The sequence below is a fragment of the Panthera pardus genome, unplaced genomic scaffold (genome assembly GCF_024362965.1).
Source record: "Panthera pardus isolate Hobbes unplaced genomic scaffold, ASM2436296v1 HiC_scaffold_7, whole genome shotgun sequence".
Lineage (NCBI taxonomy): Eukaryota > Metazoa > Chordata > Mammalia > Carnivora > Felidae > Panthera > Panthera pardus.
This window is the reverse complement of record NW_026527002.1, coordinates 79,925,010-79,947,525: the sequence shown is the minus strand read 5'-3', so window position 1 is coordinate 79,947,525 and position 22,516 is coordinate 79,925,010. Positions and strand designations below refer to the sequence as shown.

At 56.3% G+C, this 22,516-nt stretch overlaps 1 protein-coding gene across 7 annotated transcripts in view; it reads right to left on the bottom strand.

The window, feature by feature from the left end:
- The window catches only part of DENND3 (DENN domain containing 3), a 113,029-nt gene extending 94,651 nt beyond the window's left edge, over window positions 1-18,378 (bottom strand). For 4 of the 7 annotated variants that reach the window (XR_008419988.1, XR_008419986.1, XM_053896484.1 and 1 more), the window contains exons 1-8: window positions 18,126-18,378; window positions 12,320-12,575; window positions 11,318-11,433; window positions 10,763-10,905; window positions 7,768-7,879; window positions 3,636-3,755; window positions 3,209-3,427; window positions 405-520 (exon numbers count right to left, since the gene is read on the bottom strand). Coding sequence is in view for 4 of the 7 variants with exons in the window: in XM_053896484.1 (XP_053752459.1) it covers window positions 405-520; window positions 3,209-3,427; window positions 3,636-3,755; window positions 7,768-7,879; window positions 10,763-10,905; window positions 11,318-11,433; window positions 12,320-12,575; window positions 18,126-18,227 (1,184 nt within the window). In the remaining 3 variants the exon portion in view is untranslated. The remainder of the gene's footprint in view (window positions 1-404; window positions 521-3,208; window positions 3,428-3,635; window positions 3,756-7,767; window positions 7,880-10,762; window positions 10,906-11,317; window positions 11,434-12,319; window positions 12,576-18,125) is intronic. The other 3 variants (XR_008419985.1, XM_019459729.2, XM_053896486.1) reach the window with 1 other exon arrangement.
- Between the last annotated feature and the right edge of the window lie 4,138 nt (window positions 18,379-22,516).

Sequence of the window (22,516 nt, the reverse complement as noted above, 5' to 3'; positions counted from 1 at the left end):
GACGAATGACTTCTGTTTTAAAACATTCACAAACAGGGGCATCTGGGCGGCTCAGTCAGTTAGGGTCCAACTCTCGATTCCGGCTCAGGTCATGATCTCATGGTTCATGAGTTTGACCCCCACCTCGCGCTCTGCTCCGGAAGCGCAGAACCTGCTTGGGAGTCTCTCCCTCCGCCCCTCCCCCACGCGTGCTCACTTGCACAGGTGTGCTCTCTCTCTCAAAACAAACAAACTTTAAAGGAAGGAAATAAATACATAGATAAGATATTCACAAACAATTTCCAAACCGTGACGACAAAAAAACATCGATCTGTAACATAAGACGGAGAAGACACTCAGAACTGGCAAACACAGCTCTGGAACAAAGACGCTTCCAAGCACACGGCGGAAATTCCCACCTTTACCTCTGAATAAACGTCTGTGCCGCCAGGAGAGGGATGTCGGGAACATCGATGTCCTCGTCATTAGAGTAGGTGACGCTCCCGTTGTCGATATTTATCAGAATTAAACCGTCAGCTTCCTGTGAGTGTGTAAAAATTGATGTAAGAATCTGAACTTGTAGATACCTTCAGAAACACAAAAACACATTTGTGTTCACTAAGATAGTGAACTACTTAATTAAATTACCGTATTTAATACGTACACAGAGTCTTACGTCGTCTCCCCCAAAAATGTAGGCCAGACCGTGAGTTATGTTAACAAGCTAAATCTGATTAGACAGGCCGCAGTCTGAGTCAAGATTCCACACCTGTCGTTATCAGGCTTTCACCTGCCCTGGTGCAAACACTCTGCGGCTACTTCAGGAGCCTGCAGAGAACATTCCAGAACTCCACCCCTCGTAGGAATGGAGTGTGGGTGGGGTTCCGGGCTCTTGGACTTTCTGAAACATGTGTCTGAGTTCCTTGTAAGAGCCTCATCTGTGACAAGACTGCACAACCCTGAGTCACGCCCCAGGGTCCCGAATCCCCGAAAGGCGGTGCCGGAGTCTCCGAAGGCCCCGCTCCTCGGGTCGCATCGGGGCCCAGCCTCCTGATGCCCACGTCGGTGACACGTGAGGCCCGAAGGAAGCTGTCCAGACACGGCCACAGTGCCCTCTGTGAGCATTAATGCAGGTCACAGCACAGATGCGTGACAGGACCGTCACGGGACCGCTTCCAAGACCCCAGCCCCACAGAGGAAAGCGTCCAGACACAAGACACGCTCTTCAGGCAAGAGCTGCTGCTCGTCCCGAAACCTTCCAGAGCAAGTAAATGCCTGAATGGGCTTCCTTCACGAATGCTGACTGTGTTAGGTCAACGCGCCAACAAAGTTTCCCTCCGAAGGGTCTGAAACAAGATGGCTTTTCCCCTAATGACTAAAAAAAGAACACATTTCAAACTTCAGAGCGTGGATTTTTTTCTTCCGTCATTTGCAAGGCAGACTGGGTGACGTTTCCCCCGTTCCTTCCACGAAGGTCCGAATGGTCTTCTCCCAAAGTGTGTTTGTGGCTTGGTGAGTCACTGGCTTTGGCAAGAACGTGGCGAGAACCCGGCTCCTCCCTGGGCTGAACACAGCACCCACCACCTTCCTGGGATTCTCTCCAGAACGTTCCAAGTAAAGCAGGGCAGCGGGGCCCCACCTGACGAGGGCTGGAGACGGGAAGGGACCGTGGCGTCGCCCTGACCTTTCTCCGTGTCTGCGCACTTAGGAAGCCCCAAAACAGTCACAGGAAAGCGACCCTGAGCAGAGTGCCCGCAAGCACGCGAAAGGTGTGCACGTCATCAGTCACCGGGGAAACGCACGTCCCAGCCAGACGTCGCTTCACGCTCGCCAGGGTGGCTACAAGCAGGGGCACGGGGACAGGGGCCGGTGAGGAGGGCGGAAAATCGGAGCCCCTACGTGGCCGCTGCGCACACAGCCTGGCTCTTCTCGAACGGCCAGTTCGCGTGCGACCCCGCCTTCCCAGCCTACGCGGCACGTACCCGAGCCGAGTGAGGCGCGCACAGCTGTGCACGGACGTTCACGACAGCCAAGAGGAGAAAGAACACGCGCATCAACCGACGGAGGGGTGAACGGGCTGTCGTGATGTTCACACGAGGGGCCCTGTCCTGCGGCAAGAATAACGTCCGGCTGCCGGCGACAGCGTGGACGAACCTGAAACCGCCGTGCCGGGCGAGGGGAGCCACGAACGGCCTCGTGCGGACATAAAACCAGGCGGAAGGGGACAGACGGCAGGTGGTGGCGGCCAGGGGCAGGCCGAGGACAGCACGGGGGGACGCTGAGGCATCCAGGGCTTCTCCACGGGGGATGAAAAGGTCCAAAATTAGCTGGCACGACTCCGCAAAGCTACTAAAAGCCACTGAATTGTACGCGGTCACCGGGTAAACCTCGTGGTGAATGAATTTTACCTGAATAAAGGCGTTTTACAAAACCGAACCCGCCCTTCCTGCTGACGATACCACGACGTTCATTCCAAACCCGTGAGGTCAGCTCACTTAATGTACGTTATTAAGCACCTGCTGTATGCCGAGTCCTGTTCTATTGGCTCCTTTGACCCCGGCCGCAATAACGCGGCCGGCACGCTCAGTGTCGTTTACGACCAGGACACGAAAGGGCGCGACGCTCGGTCACGGCTCAGGCAGAGCGAGTGAACGGCCACCGGATCCAGCAAGGCCCGCCCGCCCGCCGCCACCGTGAACGACACGCTGCGTGTGCAGGCGTCCACGGCAGGGGGGTCCGCGGCACAACCAACGGGAGACACGGGGCAGTCGCGCTGCCGGCTGTGCCGGGCGGGCGCGGGAGGGTCCCGGCTCACGGCCCCGCCCGGGAGGACGTGACCGCCTCAGAGTCGCGAGGAAACTGAGGCGCGGCAAAGGCTAGCACGTCACCGGACGCCGCAAAACCCGAAAGCGGCCACGGCCAGGCGGGTGCCCGCGCTCTCCTGGCTGGCCGGCGGGAAGCCATCGAGCCCCGGGGATTGAAGCGGCCTCATGAGGGACACGAGGTCCCAGCACCCAGGATACCACGGCCCCGAACGCACCCCGAGGCCCACGAGCGACAGCACGCCGTGCGTGTGGCGCCCAGGGCACACCCCGGGGACGGGGGTGATGGCCACCGCCCCCCCCCCCCCCCCGCCCCCGGGGCCGGTGTGTCCGGCCCGCCCCGGGGGCGCTCCCAGAGCCGCCTGTGTGTCCCCGCAGGGGCGACCGGCTGACGGTGGAGGCCTGACCTTGCTGACTTCTTGGAAGTGGTCCAGGTGGCAGCCCATGAGGAAGGACGTGGGCGCCATGACGAAGTCCAGCATCTGGCCCGACAGGATGGGCACGAAAGTGTGCTGCCACTGCAGGGGGTGCAGGTAGGCGAGGAAGCACTGGGCCACCAGGGCCAGCAGAGCCCAGCTGGACGAGAAGAACACGATGCGCTGCTCCGTCAGCAGGCACGTCAGGATCTGCGGGGACCGGCCGCACCGTGAGCACAGCCCCGCCGGGCGCCACGCGCCCCCCGCGACCGGGCCGAGTCGCTTTCCCGGCCCCCCGCCCCCCGGGGCCCCTCTAACTCCGCCCCGTCGGCTTGAAGCGAAAGGACGAGTCTTCCCAGGGCTCTGCGGGACGAGGCCCAAGCAGCGGGGGGCGCCCTGGGTCCGGAGGGTCGCGTACCTGCAGCACCTGCTCGGGCCTGAAGCACAGCAAGGGCAGGTGAAGGTCCAGGTCGACGACCGGGCTCTCGGGGTCCGCCCGGGAGGGAAACACGATCTGCAGCGGCTTCATGTTGAACACCTGCGGCGACCACGTTCCCCGATTAGTCCAGCGGCCGCTCCCGGCGGAGGCCGAACCCCCCGAAACCCTCCGCTGCGGCTCCGGGCTGTGCGCGTTAGGCTACGTTTGGGGGGGGGGGTCACGCTGTCACCTCACGTGTCGCAGAACGCCGGAGCCGTCCAGAGACACAGAGCTGCTGCTAAAGGCTCACGGGTGAAGCGAGTACTTGGCGTCTCTTTCAGCCAAGGTTCCCCGAGCGCTCCCGTTACCGAGCACCCCGCCCGTTGGCAGCGACGGGCCGACACCCAGATGGGCCCCCAACGATGGCCCCCCACTCGAGTTCTAAGTCAAGCATGTCCGGGTTAATCTTAGCTAGTACACGTTTTTCTTATCATTCGGGTCACTGCAGATTACAGATTCTCCCAGGATCTTCTATTTACTTGTCAAAGCTCCTTGAAGACCTGTAATTCAAGAAACTGTTGAGAAAGACTCCATTTTTCCAAATGATACTGTCTTAAAATAACACCTCAGTTCAAATTCCCTACACGCAGACGCCCCTTCTATGTTAACAGGCGTGGTAGACGGAAGGGGAAAGTAGGGGCACCGTAGGGGCCCCTCCGCCAAGGGGCCTTCCTGCCCGATGACAAGTTCGTTCCTGACTGTGGGTGTCAGCCTCGAGGGCGGGTGTCTGGGAGACGCTGGGGCCACCCGTGCCCCCGCAGCCCCCCAAACGCACGGAGAGGCCAGAGTGCAAGCAGTGGTGGGAGGGAACACGGAGAGACGCAGCATCGAATCTGAGGACAGAGAAGCTCCGGCCAGGCCAAGCGTGGAAGGATGAGAAATGGAGCAACGCGGAAGACCAGGTGCGGAGAAGGTTCCAGAACAAATGTCCACAATCCACACCAAGTGAACGCTCGTGTGAGAAACCCGCAGGAGGTGCATCTGCTAGGGCCTCCTGACGACGCCGTCTTGTCACCCTGCCTGCCTTCCTGTCACCGACTGGTCCATGGAAGCCAAATGCGCGACTCGTGTGGACAGGAACACCCTCTTTATTTGAAACAAGTGAAAGCAGACTTAAGTGCTCCAAGTCGTGGGGGCGCCTGGGTGGCTCAGCTGGTTGAGCATCCGACCCTTGGGTTTCAGCTGAGCTCCTGACCTCATGGTTTGGGGGTTCGAGCCACACATCAGGCCCCACGCGGCCAGTGCAGAGCCTGCTTGGGACTCCCTCTCTCTCTCTCTCTCTGTACCTCCCGTCTTGCGCTCTCTCTCTCAAAATAAATAAATAAACTTATTTTTAAAAATGCTCTAAGTCACAATGAACTATTAATAATTGTAAAGTGTATGGGAAAAACCCCCTCAAATATTGCAAACAATAATTGTGTCAGCCAGCTTCCCAGCGACAGAGAACAACTAGATACGAACGCTGGGGATTCTACCAGAGACGTCGCTCAGCCCCCGGGATGTGTCCGCTGCCGTGCCAGTGACCTCACGGCACGTAAGACCCGCACCCGGGCAGCTGGGTGCTGTCACCCCACCCACCTCGCAGGTGAAGAAACAGAGGAAGGAAAGACATCTCAGGAAAAGGCTTGCCAAACTTCAGCGTGACTGGAGCCCCAGAGAAACACCAGGTTCCACACACGAAGCGACACAGGGAGTGAGTCTGTCAAGTTCAGTGGGAGGAAAAGCCACATCTCACTGCACGTCCAGTAACGCCCGTGATCCGCGAGCCCGTAAAATCAGACCCGCTGGTGGGCGCAGAAGCGGCGGGGGGCCCAGGGACGCGGGGCTCCCGGGGGCCGGGCTGCGCTCGAGCCTGTGGTCCAGGTGCCGTCCGAGGGGGGCACGGACCAGACGTGCCCCAGCCCCAGAGTAACGGGAAACTGCACCGGGCGCCCACAACTCGGCTCAAAACGCAAGATCTACAGTTGAGCACGAGCTGCAGAGCCTCTAAATGGACCTCCGCTCGCAGTGGTTTCTGGAAAATACCGCCGAATCGGCTCCTGGCCTCCACGGACTGCTCGCATTTCCCCAGAACTAGGAACAGTCACGGTGCCTCAACACTCCCTAAGACGGATCAGGGCCACTGGGTCCATGGGAGCCTCAGAGCTAGTAGGACTCTTAGGGGAGGGTCACGGCGGCAAGCCTGCCCCAAAGTCGGCTCGTCCCGACGAGTTCGTGAAAATCAAGACCAGATCCGAACCCCTGAACCCCCGATGCTTCGCTCAACAGCTGTGGGAGAGGCAGATGCTGGGCGTGGCATCAGCCTTGCACACGCAGCCCCCGGCAGGGCCTCCGTCCTCGTGCAGCTTGGAGTCCAATGGCGGAGATGGACACTGGACAAAACGCACACGTGCACCAGCCCTAACCGCAGCCTGTGCTGAGCTCTGCAGGAAGGGGGCTGGGTGCTGAGAGCGAGACAGGGGTGGGAGGTTACCGAGGGGCTGTTCCGAAGAAACTGAGGGCTGAGCAGGAACTGGAAAACGGACAGCTGCACTTCCAGAAATAGCACGTGCAAGAGTCCTGGGGCAGCACCCGCGAGGGACGGAGGGAACCCCAGTGTGGCTGGAGAACAGTGAGCCAGGGGGTGAGGACACATGACAGAGCTGGACAGGGACACAGGGGCCAAGATGGAAGGCTGGCTGAAGGCATATAGCAAGAAATCATCGTTGGGTTTTCAGCACAAAAGGAGAGTCCAGTTTACGGATTTTAACAATCTTTGCAGCCACTATGCAGAGGATGAACTTAACGAAGGGTCAGGAAGGGACGTGGCCAGACCGGTGGTTCCTCGAGTCACGCGGGTGGAAGAAGCTGGTGGGCCAGAGTGGGGTGGTGGCAGCAGGCGTGGGTGCCTGGGAGCAAATGCCGGGTGCGGGCCGCTCAGGGGTGGATGATGGAGGGCACGCAGGGGTGAAGAGAAGAGACGTGAAGAACGACCCACCGTAAACGTTCTCACCGGGGCGGTAAAAGTGGAAAAACCAAATATGAGACAGCCCAAGATTCTGAGGCACAGAAATTGGTACGGGTACTGTCTGTATGCTACTCGTGCTCAAAGGCAGAATACAGTAAGCACAGTTAACCCGCAAACGGTTCTGAACCCGGTTCTGTTCGCTACTTAGCAGGTCCTCAGCGAACACCTGTTGAGTTTATAGAGCAAGAACGTCAACTTCGATGACTTCACTGTCCGATAAAAAATACCAATTATCCACATAATAAAGATGAGTTCCTTGCACAACACAACCCAATAAATGTTCCCTGCAAAGGTTTCTGGGAGTGGAACCAAGGCATTCGGGCGACCGGCTTGGTCTCCAGGCCTGGAACGCATCTGGCGGGGTTCCCCGCCACCCCCCACCCTCTGCTGCCGACCACTGGGCTTAGGTCGATATTAAAAATGCACATTCTGAGTTCATAACCACATTTCCCTAAGTAAAACTGATTTCTCCACTGTGAATAATAATCAAAATGCAGAGAACCAAGATTTGTCTGCATAATCTTCCAGAAGGGACTGAGTGAAACGGAGTCAACATTTATGACCTGCTTCGAGATGCTAACCTGACAGGTGCCTGTTTGAAAACAAGAGGTGCCCTGTGGTTACGTCAGTCTGGAAAATGCTGAGCCAGGCAGGTGTCAGTCATCACGGCTCAGCAGTCTGGCCCATGACTCAGCAAAAGGGGAACGGGGGGCTGCCTTTCTCCAACCGTCCTTGACCTGAAACCCTCATGTGATAAAACAGCTGACGTCTCAGAACGAGCGTGCCAGGGACCCCAGATCCCAGATCCACAGAGAAAAATGGAAAGTATAAAGCCAGGCACGTTCTTTAACCACTAAAGGGGTTCATCACCAGCTACACGCCCGCTTATCACGGGCCGCTGGGCAAACCACCTTTAGAAATAGCATAATAGAGAATTCTGTAAGAAGTTGAGAAACTGAATTTAAACACGGCGAAACGTAAGCAACAGTTTAAAACATTCAAACCATCTCCATGTTACTTCTTTTACTATTTGCAAAGAAAAGACGTAACTCCAGATTTCATTACCAAATGCAGCGGTCCAGGCGGTGGGCTAGGTATTAAAGATAGCTTTGCAGCAAAATCTTTTATGTGATTGTCAACTTCGAAATCTTTACAGAGCTTCAGATGAATCAATAAACTAAAATTAAAAAAAAAAAAAATCAAATCACAAAGTGAGTCTGAGCATCCGATGGTCCTCCTTAGCATTTCTAATCCCAGCTGAAGCGTCTGCCAGGGCCGGCAGCTCAGAACTTTCCAGCAACAGGGAGACTAACCTGGATGTCACAGGGCAGGGAGCGGCTGCCCAGGATCCGGGCGTGCCCGGAAGGGGGCACAGGGGAGCTGGGGTGTTTGGGGGGTGGGGGGCTGCCCATGTTCCGTTTCCTGGTGTGGGTGCTGGCTACGCGGGTGTGTTCCATGAGCGGAAAGTCACTGGAGTTCGTGCGTTTTTCTATGTGTCATACTTGAGCAGGGAACAAACATGCCAAGGGAAAGTACTTGACAAAGCTGGTTTCCCAAATGCATTCTGGCTTTTGAAGTCCAGTACGCCCTTGAACCAGCACCCATCCCCCACGCAGTTGAAAACCCGCGTGTAACTTCTGACTCCCCCAAAACTTGACTGCTGATAGCGCACTGCTGACCAGAAGCCTTACCGAGGACACGAATAACTGATTAACAGGTATTTTGTATGTTATGTGCCTTAGCTGCTGTATCCTTACAACAAAGCAAGCTGGAGAAAAAGAAAATGGTTTTAAGAAAACCACAAGGAAGAGAAAATACATTTACAGGACTGTACGGTATTTTTCGGAAAAAAACCCGTGCGTACGTGGACCCCCACGGTTCAAAGGCTCAGACGCATGTGATTTCAACGTAAAACGGACAAGCGGGTGCCGGGGGCAGAGGGGCTGGGAAGCGACCACAGGGCACGAGGGAGCCTTGGGGGGTGGTAAAAATGTTCTGTGTCTTAACTGTGGTGTCTACATCTGGCAAAATTCAGCCAAGGGCCCGGGCCACCCTGCCTCAGTCCCCTGGGGCGGACCCCAGCCCGGCCCACCGCCCGGGCCCACGCGTGCCCAGCAAGCCAAGCGCCACGCTCCTAAGTAACAATAACTCTTCCTGGGGTCCATATGGGAATTTGGAGATAATTCAATATTCCTCTGGGGGCACTTGGGGGGCTCAGTCAGTTAAACATCCAACTTCAGCTCAGGTCATGATCTCATGGCTCATGAGTTCGAGCCCCACACTGGGCTCTGTGCTGACAGCTTGGAGCCTGGAGCCTTCTTCGGATGCTGTGTCTCCCTCTCTCTCTGCCCCTGCCCCACACACACTCTCTCTCTCTCTCTCTCTCTCTCTCTCTCTCTCTCTCAAAAATAAATAAAAACATTTAAAAAATTAAAAAAAAATACTCCTCTGTATTTATTGTAAAGAATAAATTAAAAAAAAACAAAACCACTTCCAGCAATCTAATTCCCCAAATACAACTGAGCATTCTCTCCCAATTCTTGTCCCCACAGAGGCAATTTACATGGTCTCATTATAGCAGAAAAACAGGCTTTAAAAGTACATAAATCCGGGGCACGTGGGTGGCTCGGTCAGCTGAGCGTCCAACTTTGGCTCAGGTCGTGATCTCACGGTTCGTGAGTTCGAGGCCCGCGTCAGGCCCTGTGCTGGCAGCGAGGAGCCTCCTTCAGATCCTCTGACCCGGTCCCTCTCTGCCCCTCCCCGGCCCATTCTCTTTCTCTCTCTCAGCAAATAAATTTTTAAAAAATACGTAAATGTGTGTTTAGAAACTGCCTTTCTGGTCCTGTCCTTTGTTTCTCCCTAGCTCTGTTTTCTAGTTGCGGCCGCTTAGCAACGGCCATTGAAAGAGACAGAAAACCCAAGACGCGAGGAAAATGGACACGCTTTTCAGCTTAAATGTCCGCTTCCGTTACTGTCAAGCAGGATGGTGTTTGTTGCCGGCGTGCCAGCTGACGCGACAAGGGTCCGCCTTCCTTAGAAGGTGGCTGTGGTGTGGCCCTAGCCCGTCCACTCGAGACGGGGCGTGAATAACCCTCCCCGTCTCACCGAAGAGGTGACTGGGGACCAAGTGCTGAAGAAGATCAGTTAATGAATAAAAAGGGACCACGTCCTCATTTATTCTGTCCCTTCCCACGCCCAGGCAAACGTTCATTAATGCGCGTGCTTCCCCTCAAGTCACTCAGCCCTGAAATGAGACCAGGGAGTTCTCTGTTGTACAAGGTATTTTACGTGTGTGGCAATAAAACGCAGGCTAGACCCAAACTATGTCCAAAGACCAGCCACGTTTTCCAAAAAAAAAAAAAAAAAAATCCCCATGAAGGTGCTGGAATTTAAGTTACGAAGGCCGTTAGCTTGATCCAGATGGACTCCTGCTCAGCCCCTGGCCACGGTGTGAGAACCAGAGTCATGGCTTTCCCAGAAATGTGGGATCTGCCCGGGGTGGCTGGTGGGTGTGACGACGGGAGGGGGACCCTCTGTGGACCGCCTTCTGTCTTCAACCAAACCGCCGCCAACTCTAAGACTGTAACTTTGTGAGCGTGAACACGAAGCAGCTGGGGCGCACGTGGCCGGGGGGCGGGCCGTGTCTGTGCCACAGTCACGTGCCACGCGATGCTCTCTGGATTTTTCAAAAATTCTCTATATCCTCGGGCTTTCTCAGTATCGGCACTAAGACGGTTTAAGATTCCACCCCCAAAAAGGTAATTTTTAAAATGTCAGTGAACTCGGCAGAACTAATGGCAGCCTCCTGATTTTCTCAGAGAGCCAGGAACAGAGCTTTTCCTCGTGTACCTTTTTTAAAAAACCAAACATCAAATCCCACTAATTTTACTTCCAACAGCTTGGCTTTATCCTCCCTCATCTGGCAGACCTTCCCCACATGCCAGCATACCCAGAAGCATCTGGAAGCTTCTAGGTGCTCCCGGGGCCCAACTGGGGCCCACCCACCACCCACCAGCGCCAGGAGCGGCCTCACGGACAAGCAGGCGCCCAGGGGGCTCACCAAGACAGGCAGTCCTTAAGGGCGTTGTAATAGGGGAATCTGGAGACCACACACACGGCAAAGGGCACGAAGCAGCCAGCCGCACCCCCAGGTGGCCTGAACGGCTCCCAGTGCATCTTGCCGTTGTAGAAACAGGACTCGTCCTGGAGAGAAAGCCACAGGCACGTGTCACCCCTCGACCCAGCCGGTCCCGGCTTCTATCCTCAGCAGTGTCGGCGTCTGCGGACAGAAGCCAGAAGCTCCCGCGTGGCTGGACCCTGAAAACGACACGGTGAGTGAAAGCAGCCAGGCACAAAGGCCGCGTGCAGGGCAAGTCCACGGCCACGAGGTATCCAGAACGGGCACGTCACGTCCCTGGAGGCAGAAAGCAGATGAGTGGTGGCCGGGGGCTGGAGGGGGGCTGGGGAGTGACGTCCAGGGGGGTGGGGTGCACAGCACCACGGGCGCACTCGGTGCCACTGTTCCCTGCACGTGCTGCCACGCGCTGTGTGTCCCTGCACAGTAACAAACACTGGGACCCGACTTGGGGGGGGGGGGTCCCCCGGAATCACGTACGTGCAGGGGTCGGTAGTACTGGGCAACCACGCCGTACGTCCTGTTCCCACAGACATCGGTCAGCACCAGAAAGTGGACGGAGTCCTCCTTCGGTTCGGAGGCCACACACACGCCCCCTGCGGATGGACAAGAGGAGATCTCATCACGGCTCAGAACCGGGGCCGTCCGCTGCCTGCTTTCCGCCTCCGGGACTCGCCCCTCCACTATCGCTGTGGGGCTCTGATGCCAAGATGCGCTAACTCTGGGGGTCAGCCCCTCCACGCGCACCCCCTGCTCTGCCACCCTCTGTGCTCTGCAGAATTTAGCAAACAACACGGGGACGACCACAGACAAACACTTCAGGCTGTGCCTGCGGAGCCGACGGCTTTCTGAGCACGGCAGGGGCTGCGGGTGTCCCGGGCTGTAACCCCGGAGACAGCACCCATTTCTCGGTGGACACTCCCAGACGGGACACGGTGGCACGTTCCTCGTCTGCCTTTTCTAAAACCCCTTGGGCGTTTCTCACCCACCACCGGAAAGAACAAAGGCCACCCACGACCGGGACCGCCAGTTTGGGGAAGGTGTGCAAGCCCGGGCCGCCAGCCCCAGGGGCACAGAAAACAGGCACAGCTGGGGAGCCCGGGGACATGCCGCAGACCAACTGGAGGGCATTTTGACCAGCCTGCCGGACGTCTGGAAGACGGGACTGTAAGTCCAAGGTGAAAATCCTCGGAAAGCACATCTACAAACCGCGCCACCTGGCAATCCCAACAGCCCCTCTTCTGGGATTCAGTTTTCTAAGACCTGGGGGCGGCACTGGGTGGCCTGGGCACCCTCTATCCCCGAGACCCCTGCACTGAGTGGTCCGTGTATCCTTTAGCTCTGAAACCCCTGAGATTAAGAGAACCCAGTCCTGTGGCTCGACATCAAGGCTCAAGTGGTCACCAGCCCCCCTCTGTCACTCTCTAGAGGTGGCTTCTAGAAAGCACCATCGGTGCGGCTGGAAAGCACGGCAGGGGATACCTGGGAAGCAGAGCTGAGGCAGGGCGAGCAGGTCCACGCCATTGGGGACGCTGACGTCTTCCAGAGGGGGTCCCTTCCAGGGCTCTGTTTTGGGCTTCTCCCTCTTCTTTCTGAAGGAGCGCCTTCTGGTCTTGCTCAGAGCACAGCTGGTGCCAGCCAGCTGTGTGTCCTCCTTACTGACGAAAGGAGGCACAAAGATGGACAGGACCTCCGGGTCGAGAGCAGAGAGGCTGCTGGCCCCCTTCTTCTGGGCCACCTGAAGCGGGCAGAAATACGAACACGTGTGCGCTCTGTCGTGCACCTTCTAAGTGCCCACCGTTGGTTCTGTGCCCTCCACCCTCCACCGGGCACCGGCTCTGTCCCGCAGAGCATGTGCACAGCAAGGGCCGCACGGAAGCTGCTGTAGGGCCTCTCGGGCCACGCGTTCAGGCGAGTCACAGCACCCAGCAGGGCCTGGCTCTTCAGCGGCTACGAGGGGTGGTGACACAAGGTGTCCACTTCAGAGCCCGGTGCCGACAGGCAGACCCGAGATCGGATCCGGCTCTGCTAAGGCCACAGCCAAGCTTCCCTTTCAAGGGGGGGGTTGCAAGTCAAGTGCTCAACCCCCACGCCCCCACACCAGCGCCCCGCGCCCTCACGGGCCGGTGAGGAGGGCCCTGCACACTATCTGACCAGCACAAATGGGGTGCCGACACCGTGTCCCCTGCCAGCCGGGCCATTCCCCCAGCAGTCCCGTCACCATTGACCTGGGGACAGAGACTGAGGGGTGAGAAAACGGACCACTGGCTTCAGAGACAACACCTTCCTCCAGCGACCAAATGGCCCCCCGGGGTCTATACTGGGGGGGGTCATCACCCAGCCCGAACACTTTCGAACTTTAACTTGGTACCAGATTTTTAAAAAACCTTCTGTCTTCTCATTCATCCCTGAAATGATATAAAGGCCACAGGCACTACCTTCGATCCCCATCCTGTCTGGCCAGGACGCCTGGCAGAGCTCCCAGAGAAGGCTGGCAGGCTGTGACAGGGCCGTAGGGGCTCAGCCCCCAGCTGGCACACAGAGAAGTCAAAGGCAGGACTCCCTGGGTAGCAAGGATGTGGAAAGGTGGGGGGCGGCTGGGGTGGAGGTGGGCAGTGTGTAATCAAAGGTCTTTGAGAGACCCAGGGCATCAGGAAGGACATCACTGTCACCAGGACACACGGGACTGTCGCGGGCAGGCAGTGTCACGCTTTTGGTAAGAATCGTGGGACCAAAGGGGAACTCTCACCCTTGAGAGGAATCCTACAAGGACAGCATTTGCCCCCAGGAAATACACTCTAAACTCGAAACGCTTATTTTTATGCTGTGTATAATTTAAATTCAGACAATAGTTGCTTTATACTTGGAAAAAAAGTTTAACACCAGTAGCAACAAAGACCAAACATGGGAAATCCGTATGATTGGGGAATTTCAAAAGCTTTGTGTATCATGCGTGAAAGGAAGCCGTGTCTTGAGTTACACAAAACCTTTCTAAAACTTTCCTATCAAACTCTGGCAGTTCAGACCCACTTAACTATGAAAGTACGTGTGGTCACTTCTTCCTCCATGAACAGTTACGTCCATGAAGACTGGGCACACATCAGCGAGGGCCCCTTTCCTGCAACCTCTCTGGCCGCCTGCACTCTGCTCTTCTCCTCCGCCCCGACACTCCTGGGCGCTCCCCACCCCCCCCCCCACACACACACCCCCCACGCCCCGCCCCACGGTGAGTCCTTGGCCCCAGTCCCTCCTCCAGTGCCTGGCCGGCAGTCTCAACACTTACGCAGTGTCCTCACTTGGGGCCAGCGTGCAGGGTCCCGCTGCCAGCTCAGACCTCTTTCCAGGCTCAGACCACACCCAACTGTGCCCGACATACCTGGGTGGGTCCTTCAAACTTATAGTTTCAAAAATTAAGCTCGTGCTGATTTCCCTAAAACCCGAGCTTCCCCCCCATATGCTCCCCTGTGATAAAGACGGTGCCCCTCGGGTCTCCAGAGCTGGCGCTGCGGCCCCTGCCCCTCACTCCCCTCTGCGAACCCACATCATGGGGCCTCTGGCCTCAGAAAGGTCTCTAGAAGCAGTCCCACTACGACCCCATGTGCACAGTCCCAAAACAAGCACCCACCCCGCCTGTGGCTCAGAGCAGGTACAGATTCTCCAACAAACGAATCCTGCGAGGTTTCTGCCAGGAGAATGAGGCCGCCTCCTCCCAGCCGGCCCAGGGCACCCCCCCCCCTCCCCCCCCCCCCCGGCACCTCTGTCCGTGCTCACGAAGGGGGGCATCATCCCCTTTCGAAAGGGCACACGTGACACCTGCCCCAAGGGGCGGTGGCTCCTGCACCTGATGCCCACTTTTCACCCCTGCACACTCTTCAAAGGGCCCAAACCAGCCCCACAGACCATCTCCACCCTCTGTATCCATACATCACTGTCATCACCACGCACGTAATCCGTGGATGTATCACCCGTGTGCAGGTGTCACGGGCGGGATGACAACCGGGCTGCTTGTACACCTGAGTGGCCGGCCAGCCTGCTTCCAAAGCCAGGGTGCCCCAAACCCGCGCACGACACAACCTCTCAATCCGCAGACACAGCGCCCGTGTCCCAAGGCTGTGCTCCCTGCAGTTATCTGTAGTCGCTTAGAGTGAAATGGCCAAAACGCAGCCAACGGGGCAGTCAGTAGTTCATTAAACATCTGTTTTTCCTCTAGCCATATTTCCTTGCTGTCTTTTCCGACTGGATATGCAACAGTCTCATTTTTGTTTTTTTTTAATTTTTTTAATATTTATTTTTGAGAGAGATACAGAGCGCGAGCAGAGGAGGGGCAGAGAGAGAAGGAGACACAGAATCCGAAACAGGCTCCAGGCTCTGAGCTGTCGGCACGGAGCCCGACACGGGCCTCAAACCCACGAACCGCGAGATCATGACCTGAGCCGGAGTCGAACACTTAGCCAACTAAGCCACCCAGATGCCCCTACGGTCTCATTTGTAAACACTGTCAGCAATATAGGAAAAATAAAAGAAATGAGAATAGAAAGGAAGAGCTTTCCCCCTAAATCTGTGAAAGGGTGACTAATATCCTTTGCACAGCATGGAATGCATTCTTCCCACTTCTTACGTGTACATTGTGATTTTTCCCCCCTAGATATGATCATCCTCTTTAAACGGTTCCGTTAGCTTTCTTCCCCCCTTCAGCATACAGTGTGGCTGACTGCCCTGTTGCCACTGTAGAGTGCCACACGGGACGACCCAGTAACATATTTGCCCAATCCCCCACTGAGGGACAGTTGGCATGCCCTCAGTCCGTCACGCTGCACCACCTGAGCAAAGGCAGCGGCGAATAATCTCTGCCATGCGTACTTACGCACGTCCAACTGTGTAATCAGAATAAATTCCTGAAGGCACCACCCTGGATCCCAGAGCGTCGTGACTGCCCCTCGCCTACGGGGAAGACGAGGTCCCACTCCCCAGACTTGTGACAGCCAGTTCCTGCTCTCCTCTCGAAGACACTGATTTCCTCACCCCTACCCAGTAACAACCATTTCAGTCCAAACGAGCAGAGCGGATTCAAAAGTAAAACACACAACACCCTAATTCATACCGTCACAGATTTACTTCTGTGAGGTTATACCGCAGCACTGATCTTCATACAGGATTGGCCATCATTTGGGAAATAAAACAGAAGACAATAGATTTTTTTTTCTTAACGCTCTAGAACTGTTCTGTGCAACCGTTGCCAAGAGCTGCGTGGCTATTTAAATTGAAATTAATTAAAATGAAATGAGGGGCGCCTGGGTGGCTCAGTCAGTTAAGCGTCCGACTTCAGCTCAGGTCACAATCTCGCGGTCCATGAGTTCAAGCCCCTTGTCGGGCTCTGGGCTGACAGCTCGGAGCCTGCTTCCGATTCTGTGTCTCCCTCTCTCTCTGCCCCTCCCCCATTCATGCTCTGTCTCTCTCTGTCTCAAAAATAAATAAACGTTAAAAAAATTTTTTTTAATTTAAAAAATTAAGTAAATAAATGAAATGAAATGAAATGAAATTTAAAATCCAGTGCCTCAGTGGCACCAGCCGCTCTTCAGGCACCTGGAAGCCATGTGTGGCTAGTAGCTGCCGGACTGGATGGCACAGATAAAGAATGCTGGTGTCACCGTTCAGCAAGTTCTGGGAGACAGCCAGGCTCTGTAAATTGAAAGCCAGGATGCTGGTCACTGAAAACTGTTACAATGTTGCCTTCACACCCAAGAATTATGTAAGTGACCTACGCAATGGAAAGCGCCCCGCTGACCCGACCAAGTTGCTCGTGGACCCTTTGGAGCCTTTCATGCCCGACGCCTACTCTCCCCAGCAACCAGGGAGCCAAGGGAAATGTAGGCACAGAAACTCACAGGGGACTGAGCTGGATTCTTGGGAGTCTTCGTCACATCCTCACAAAACAAACACCACCCCAACCAAGAAAGGAAATTAAAAGTCAGGACACCTTGCTACCCTATGAGATGTTTCTCGTATCTCGGCTCCTGGGTGCACCTGTCACCAAGCAGCACCTGGCAGCCTCAGTCAGTAGAGCGGGCGACTCTTGATCTCGGGGTTGTGAGTTTGAGCCCCATGCTGGGTAGAGACGTTACTTAAAAATAAATATTTTTTAAAAATATGCAGAGTAGCAAACTGCCCGCTTGTCTGGGAAAGCGCCGCAGCCTGTTTGGGTCAGGAAAGCACCATGGTGCGTATTCCCGCTGATTCATCCTGCTCTCAAGACACGTCCCACATCGGGGCAACTAACAGATGTGTTGTAATCACCCAAGAAGCAACTGAAACCTGGTCATTTCCTACCAGAAGAAAAAGGAGGAAATGCCATTTGGCAATTAGAAGCGGGGACACAACTCCATCGATGAAGGTCAGAGGAGACAGAGATCAAAAGGGGGTGCACACATCATAGGGGCTTGCGGAGTAAGAAAGGAGGAGGGCAATGCAGAAACCACGGAAGCTGGCTCAGTATTAAAGTCACGGAAACTACCAAGACATTGACAGACGTTTGTCCGGTTAATTATAGCGACATCTAGCCTCGCCATGCAGCCCTTCAACTCTGCAGCCCTAAATCCTCAGGTGTCTTCCGGTGCCTCCCACTGATGTCGTCCAGGAGGAGGGGAGGGCCTGTCCAGGTATCTGGCCGGTAGAGCGCTCTGCGCATCACCGCCAGCCAGAGAAAACCGCCGAACACAGAGTCACACGGACATCCGGGGCCACGAGAAAAAGGGCCACAGGCCGATGCCAAAGAAAGCCAGGGTTGCAGAATAAGAAAAAGTGAGGACACAGGAAAAGACGCTCGGAGAACGAGAATGTCCGAAACTGCTGCCTTCCGAGAAAAGGGTTTGTCACTCGGGCTGCGAGGACACAGAGAAGGAGTAAAGGGGGGCGGGGGTCAGCCTTTTCTGCAGGTGAGAACAGCTCGGCGTCCTCGCAAAACGACTAAACAGAACGCTTCAAAGCGGCCCTTCCGTCGACGACCTAAAGCCTCACGACGCTGTGCGAGGAACGGCACCCACCGCCGGGGAGGCCCTAAGTCCCGCGATAATGAATGAAGTGCCTCCGCGGGGCCGTGAAACCCGGGCTCGCGGCCGCCCCGCCCCCCAGCCCGCCTTCCCCCGGCCCCGGCGTGCGTCCCGAAGGCGGCCCGGGCGACTCCTCCGCGGCCGGGAGGACAGCAGCCCAGCGCCCCGACCCCACGCCGCAGACCCCCGCCCGTCGCCGCCGCCCGGCAGCGCCCCGTCTCAGTTTCCCCGCCCGCCCTTACCAGCTCGGGGCCGCGGAGGCTGTCCCGGGAGGGCCCCAGCAGCGCGCACAGCTCCAGTAGCCCCGAGGGGAGCGCCAGGGGATGCGGCGTGGCCTCCGCCATGCCTGCTCGGCTGCCGCGGCCCTCTGGGCGCACCCCGCTCGGGCGCCTCGGGCCGCCGGCCTCGACCCCGGCCGCGCCACCGAGAACCGCAACCGCGCGTCCGGCGCCTGCTGCCTGGTCCGCGCAGAGAGCCGTCCGCGGGAAGGGGCCTCGCGGGGGCGGGGCCTCGCGGGGGCGGGGCTGGCCAAACTTGAATTGGGCCTCCGGGGGCGGGGCCTCCATGGGGGACGGGGCCGACTGCGCCGGAGGGAGGCCCGACGGGGCGGGACCTCACGGACTGGGAACCGGACCTGCTGCGCCTGAGCTGGGCCCGGGGGGGCGGGGCCTTCGTGGGGGCGGGGCCTCCCGGGTGGGGCGGGGGCAACCGCGGGGGCCAGCGCTGGGTCGTCATTTCCGAACCTGGTGCAGGTCCCGGCGCGTGCGCAGTGTCTGCGCGCGCAGCCCCCTCCGCCGGCGCCGCCCCGCCCATCCCGGCCGGCAGCCTAGTCCCCAGGGAACCCAGGCAGCGATAGGCGGGGTCCTCAGGTGCAGGCGATGGCGCCCAGCATCCGGGGTCGATGGCGTGAAAGTCACCTGCTGCGTCGAGTCCCGTGCCCGCCCTAGAAGGCTTGGAGAGGCGAGGCCGGGCGCGACCCCAGCCCCACCGTCTCCTGGAAGCCCTCCTGCGGGCCAGGGCTGTGGAGTTGGCTGGGCGTGGACAGCAGAAAAGGCCGGCGGGGAAGGGGTGGAAAGAACCGCTCCCGGTTAATAACTCTGCCCGGTTAACCTTACTGGCCCTGTCCAGTAAGAGGTTGACCAGTATTCAGCAGGAAACCCGGCTAGGTGATCCTGGAATGGATGGAGCCCGGGGGCGCAGAGCTGAAGAGGGTCTGACACCTGACAGGGCCCTTACCTGCCAGCTCCAGACCTAGCCTGATCCTGGACCAGCGACCTCCCCCAGCCACGGGCTGGGCCCAGGAGGCTGGCTTTGGTTCCGGGTGGTCGGACGCAGAAGCTGGAGGGGACCTGGGTCCCAGTCCCAGCTCTGCCTGCCGGCTGACCTTGGGCACATGCTTTCCCCTCCCTGGACCCCATCATATGCATCTATAAAACCAAGAGGAAAATGATTCCGAAGGAACTTCTCTAGCTCTAATAATCTATGATTTGTTTTTTTGAGACCTCAAATTCTTAATGATAATGTCAAACATCAGTCATCAGCCTGAGAAGAAAAGGAACAAAGCAATGTCAAAATCAAAAGGGGGTGGGCCTGGATCTGGAGACCAAAGGTACTCCTCCCTCCTTTGCAGCCTGCTGAGGCTCCCACTTCCCGCAACCTGCTTCACGGGATCTGCGTTTCACTTGCTAAGTTACCTATTATTGATCATGAGTCATAGCTGGTTCTCACTTAGGTCTGGAGGCTGCCCGGCATCCCTGGATCTCACTGGTGAGCCGTGACAAGTACTTACCATCACTGCCTTCAAAAAGAGGACAGATTTTGCTCATACTTGTCTGGCCTTCATGGTGTTTTTCAATTCATTTTTGTGGCCTCGGCACGGGGCAGAATGGAGTTATCTGTGAATCCCCAGCGCCCGGGAGAGAGGCTCACTGATACCGGTTGGAAGCATGAGTGAGCCACTCCAGGAAGGCGGCAAAGCCCAGGGCTTTCGGTGGCCCGGGCTGGAGTCTGGCTCCTGCGGGAGCTGTGGGACAGCCTCGACTTCCTGACTTCCTGTTTGTTCCAACACTGCTGGGCGTGGTCAGGATTCAGGGAGGTAAACACTTGGCAGCTGTTGCAAAGACCCCCTCGGCTCTGGCGGGAGCAGTGACCCTTTTCCTGCCGAAGGTGAAGGACGAGTTTGAGGAAGAGAAGTCCAGGCAGATAGGAAATGGGTCCAGGCCCGGCTGCGGTTCTGCCGCTCTCACCCTTACCACCCCAGAAGGGCCGGATTGTCCTCCGAGGGGCTCCTAGCTCCTTCCTCACTCTGTGCTTTTCCGGGAGTCCCCAGGCTCCTGCTGCGGAGGCTTGCACAGTGCCGACGGAAACCCTGGCCCCATCCCCGAGAAAGCACTGACGGGACTGGAAATGGAAGTGCAGACAACCAGCAATCAAAGTCATAGGTGGAAAAGCCACATACGTAAGGGTCACCTAGAGGCAGACGGCACAGGTAGGGGGACACAGACGAGAAGGGGGAGCACGTGGAGCCAGGCTAACGAGACCACCAGCACGGGACGCAGCACTGCCCACACTGGAGTCAGGGAAGGGGCAGCTCGGGGCCTCGCTGTGGGTGCCCCCCCTTTCTGATGAACAGCCTTGCTGCTCTGTCTCACTCTCAGGATTACTGTGGAGAGCAAGGGAGGAAATAGATATGAAAATCACTTCTGAGCCATAAGGGACTGAGGCAAAAATAGGGGGGAGCACAGCGCTGTGAATGTGCCAGTGCTAGCTTGTTGACCTCGAAAAGGTTAATTTCATGCTGTGAGATTTCACCTCAATACACTATTTTTTGATGGGGTTTATGAGGACTACAGTCTCCGTCCGCGGTACAGTGATACTCCCTGTGAGTCTCAGCGGTGGTTTAGGTGTTGAAATTCTTTTAAATATAGGGAATGAGGAGGAGGGCCCCATGACATTGGACTTGCCCACGATTCCTTGCATAGGACACAAAAAACACAGGCAATGGAAGAGAAAAATAGATAAACGGACTTCATCAAAATTAAAACCTTTTTGTGCATCAAAGGCCCCGATCAAGAGCGTGAAAAGGCAACCCACAGAGTGGGAGAAATATTTGCCTGTTTCCTTATCTGTAAAATGGGGATGGTGCCCACCTCACAGGCTGTTGAGAAAAGTGAATACACCGGTGGCCGTCGAAAAGCCTCGTTCGGAGAGCAGGGACAATCCAGTCTCTACAAGTCAGACCTCTGGGGCATAGGGGCCCTTCGAAGTCTGGCCCCAGTGGCTCCAGTCCCACCCCTCTCTGTGCCTCTCCTGCACCACCCAGACTGCCCCCAAATGCATGTGTTTTTCCGCCTCCCTGCAGGCTGCCCACGACACACTTCCCCTGCTCTGGCTACACCTGTGTTCTCCCACCTCCTCCCCCAGTGGGAAGGGGTATCTCCCTCTGAACACTACAGCTCTCGACTCTGGGTTACAGCCTCTCCATTCTCAATTGTCTGCTGCAGATCCCGATTCTAATATTTGCTAAGTATTTGACGTTGGGCAAGTTAGTTCATCTCTCTGGGCCTCGGTTTCTCATCAGGAAGATGGGACAATAGTACCTACTTCACAGGGTTATTCTGAGCGTCCAGCATCACATAGGCCATGGTGGATGGACAGGTGCAATCAGCATTACCTTCGCTCTTGTGGCTTGTAGGAATTGTCTATGGGGCCTGTCCTCCGACGACGTAATGGTAAGTAGAGACCAGGTCATTTTGACACGCGTAACCCTAGAGTACACAGCGTGACCGTGAAGGTGCGGTAGACTTGCAGTCCTACTGTGGGATGGGCTCAGCCATATTTGGATGCACTTTACCATGTTTCAACTGCTTGGTATTGGGGTTTTTTTTTCCATAATAATTGCTGGTTTTATTCCTCTAAGAGATCCAGAGGTAATTTGAGGTTTACATTTTTTTTTTAATATTTATTTATTTATTTTGAGAGAGAGAGAGAGAGCATGAGCAAGGAAGGGGCAGAGAGAGAGAGAGAGAGAGAGAGAGAATCCCAAGTAGGCTTCTCACCGTCAGCACAGGTCCCAACCTGGGGCTCGAACTCATGAGCCACAAGGTCACAACCTGAACCGAAATCAAGAGTCAGATGCTTAACTGACTGAGCCTCCCAGGCACCTCTACATTTGTTTTTATGATTCTTCCGTCAAGAGTTTAGGTGCCCTCACTGCCCTTATAAGCTTGTTGCAAATTATTTGACTCTTACTTATAAAACTTTTGGGTGTGTGTGACATGTTCACAGAACACTACGATATAAGCAAAAAGAAAGAAACGCACACGACACAGAGATGAGCAGTGAAGTTTTTGATGTACGTATATATGTCTGCACACATACACACACACGTACACAGGCTGGGATTTAATCCTACATATGTGAGCTCATACTTTACAACATAGAATGAATCTATTTTCATTCATACGTGGGAAGCCATCCAATTGGGAAACAGACCCGGAGACCGAGTCAAAATACAAAATCCAGCGAGATGCTGGTAACAAGAAAACTACCTAAAACAAAACTTCGCCAGATGATTAAAAGTAAAATGAAGACTGGGGCGCCTGGGTGGCCGAGTCGGTTGGGCCGTCTGACC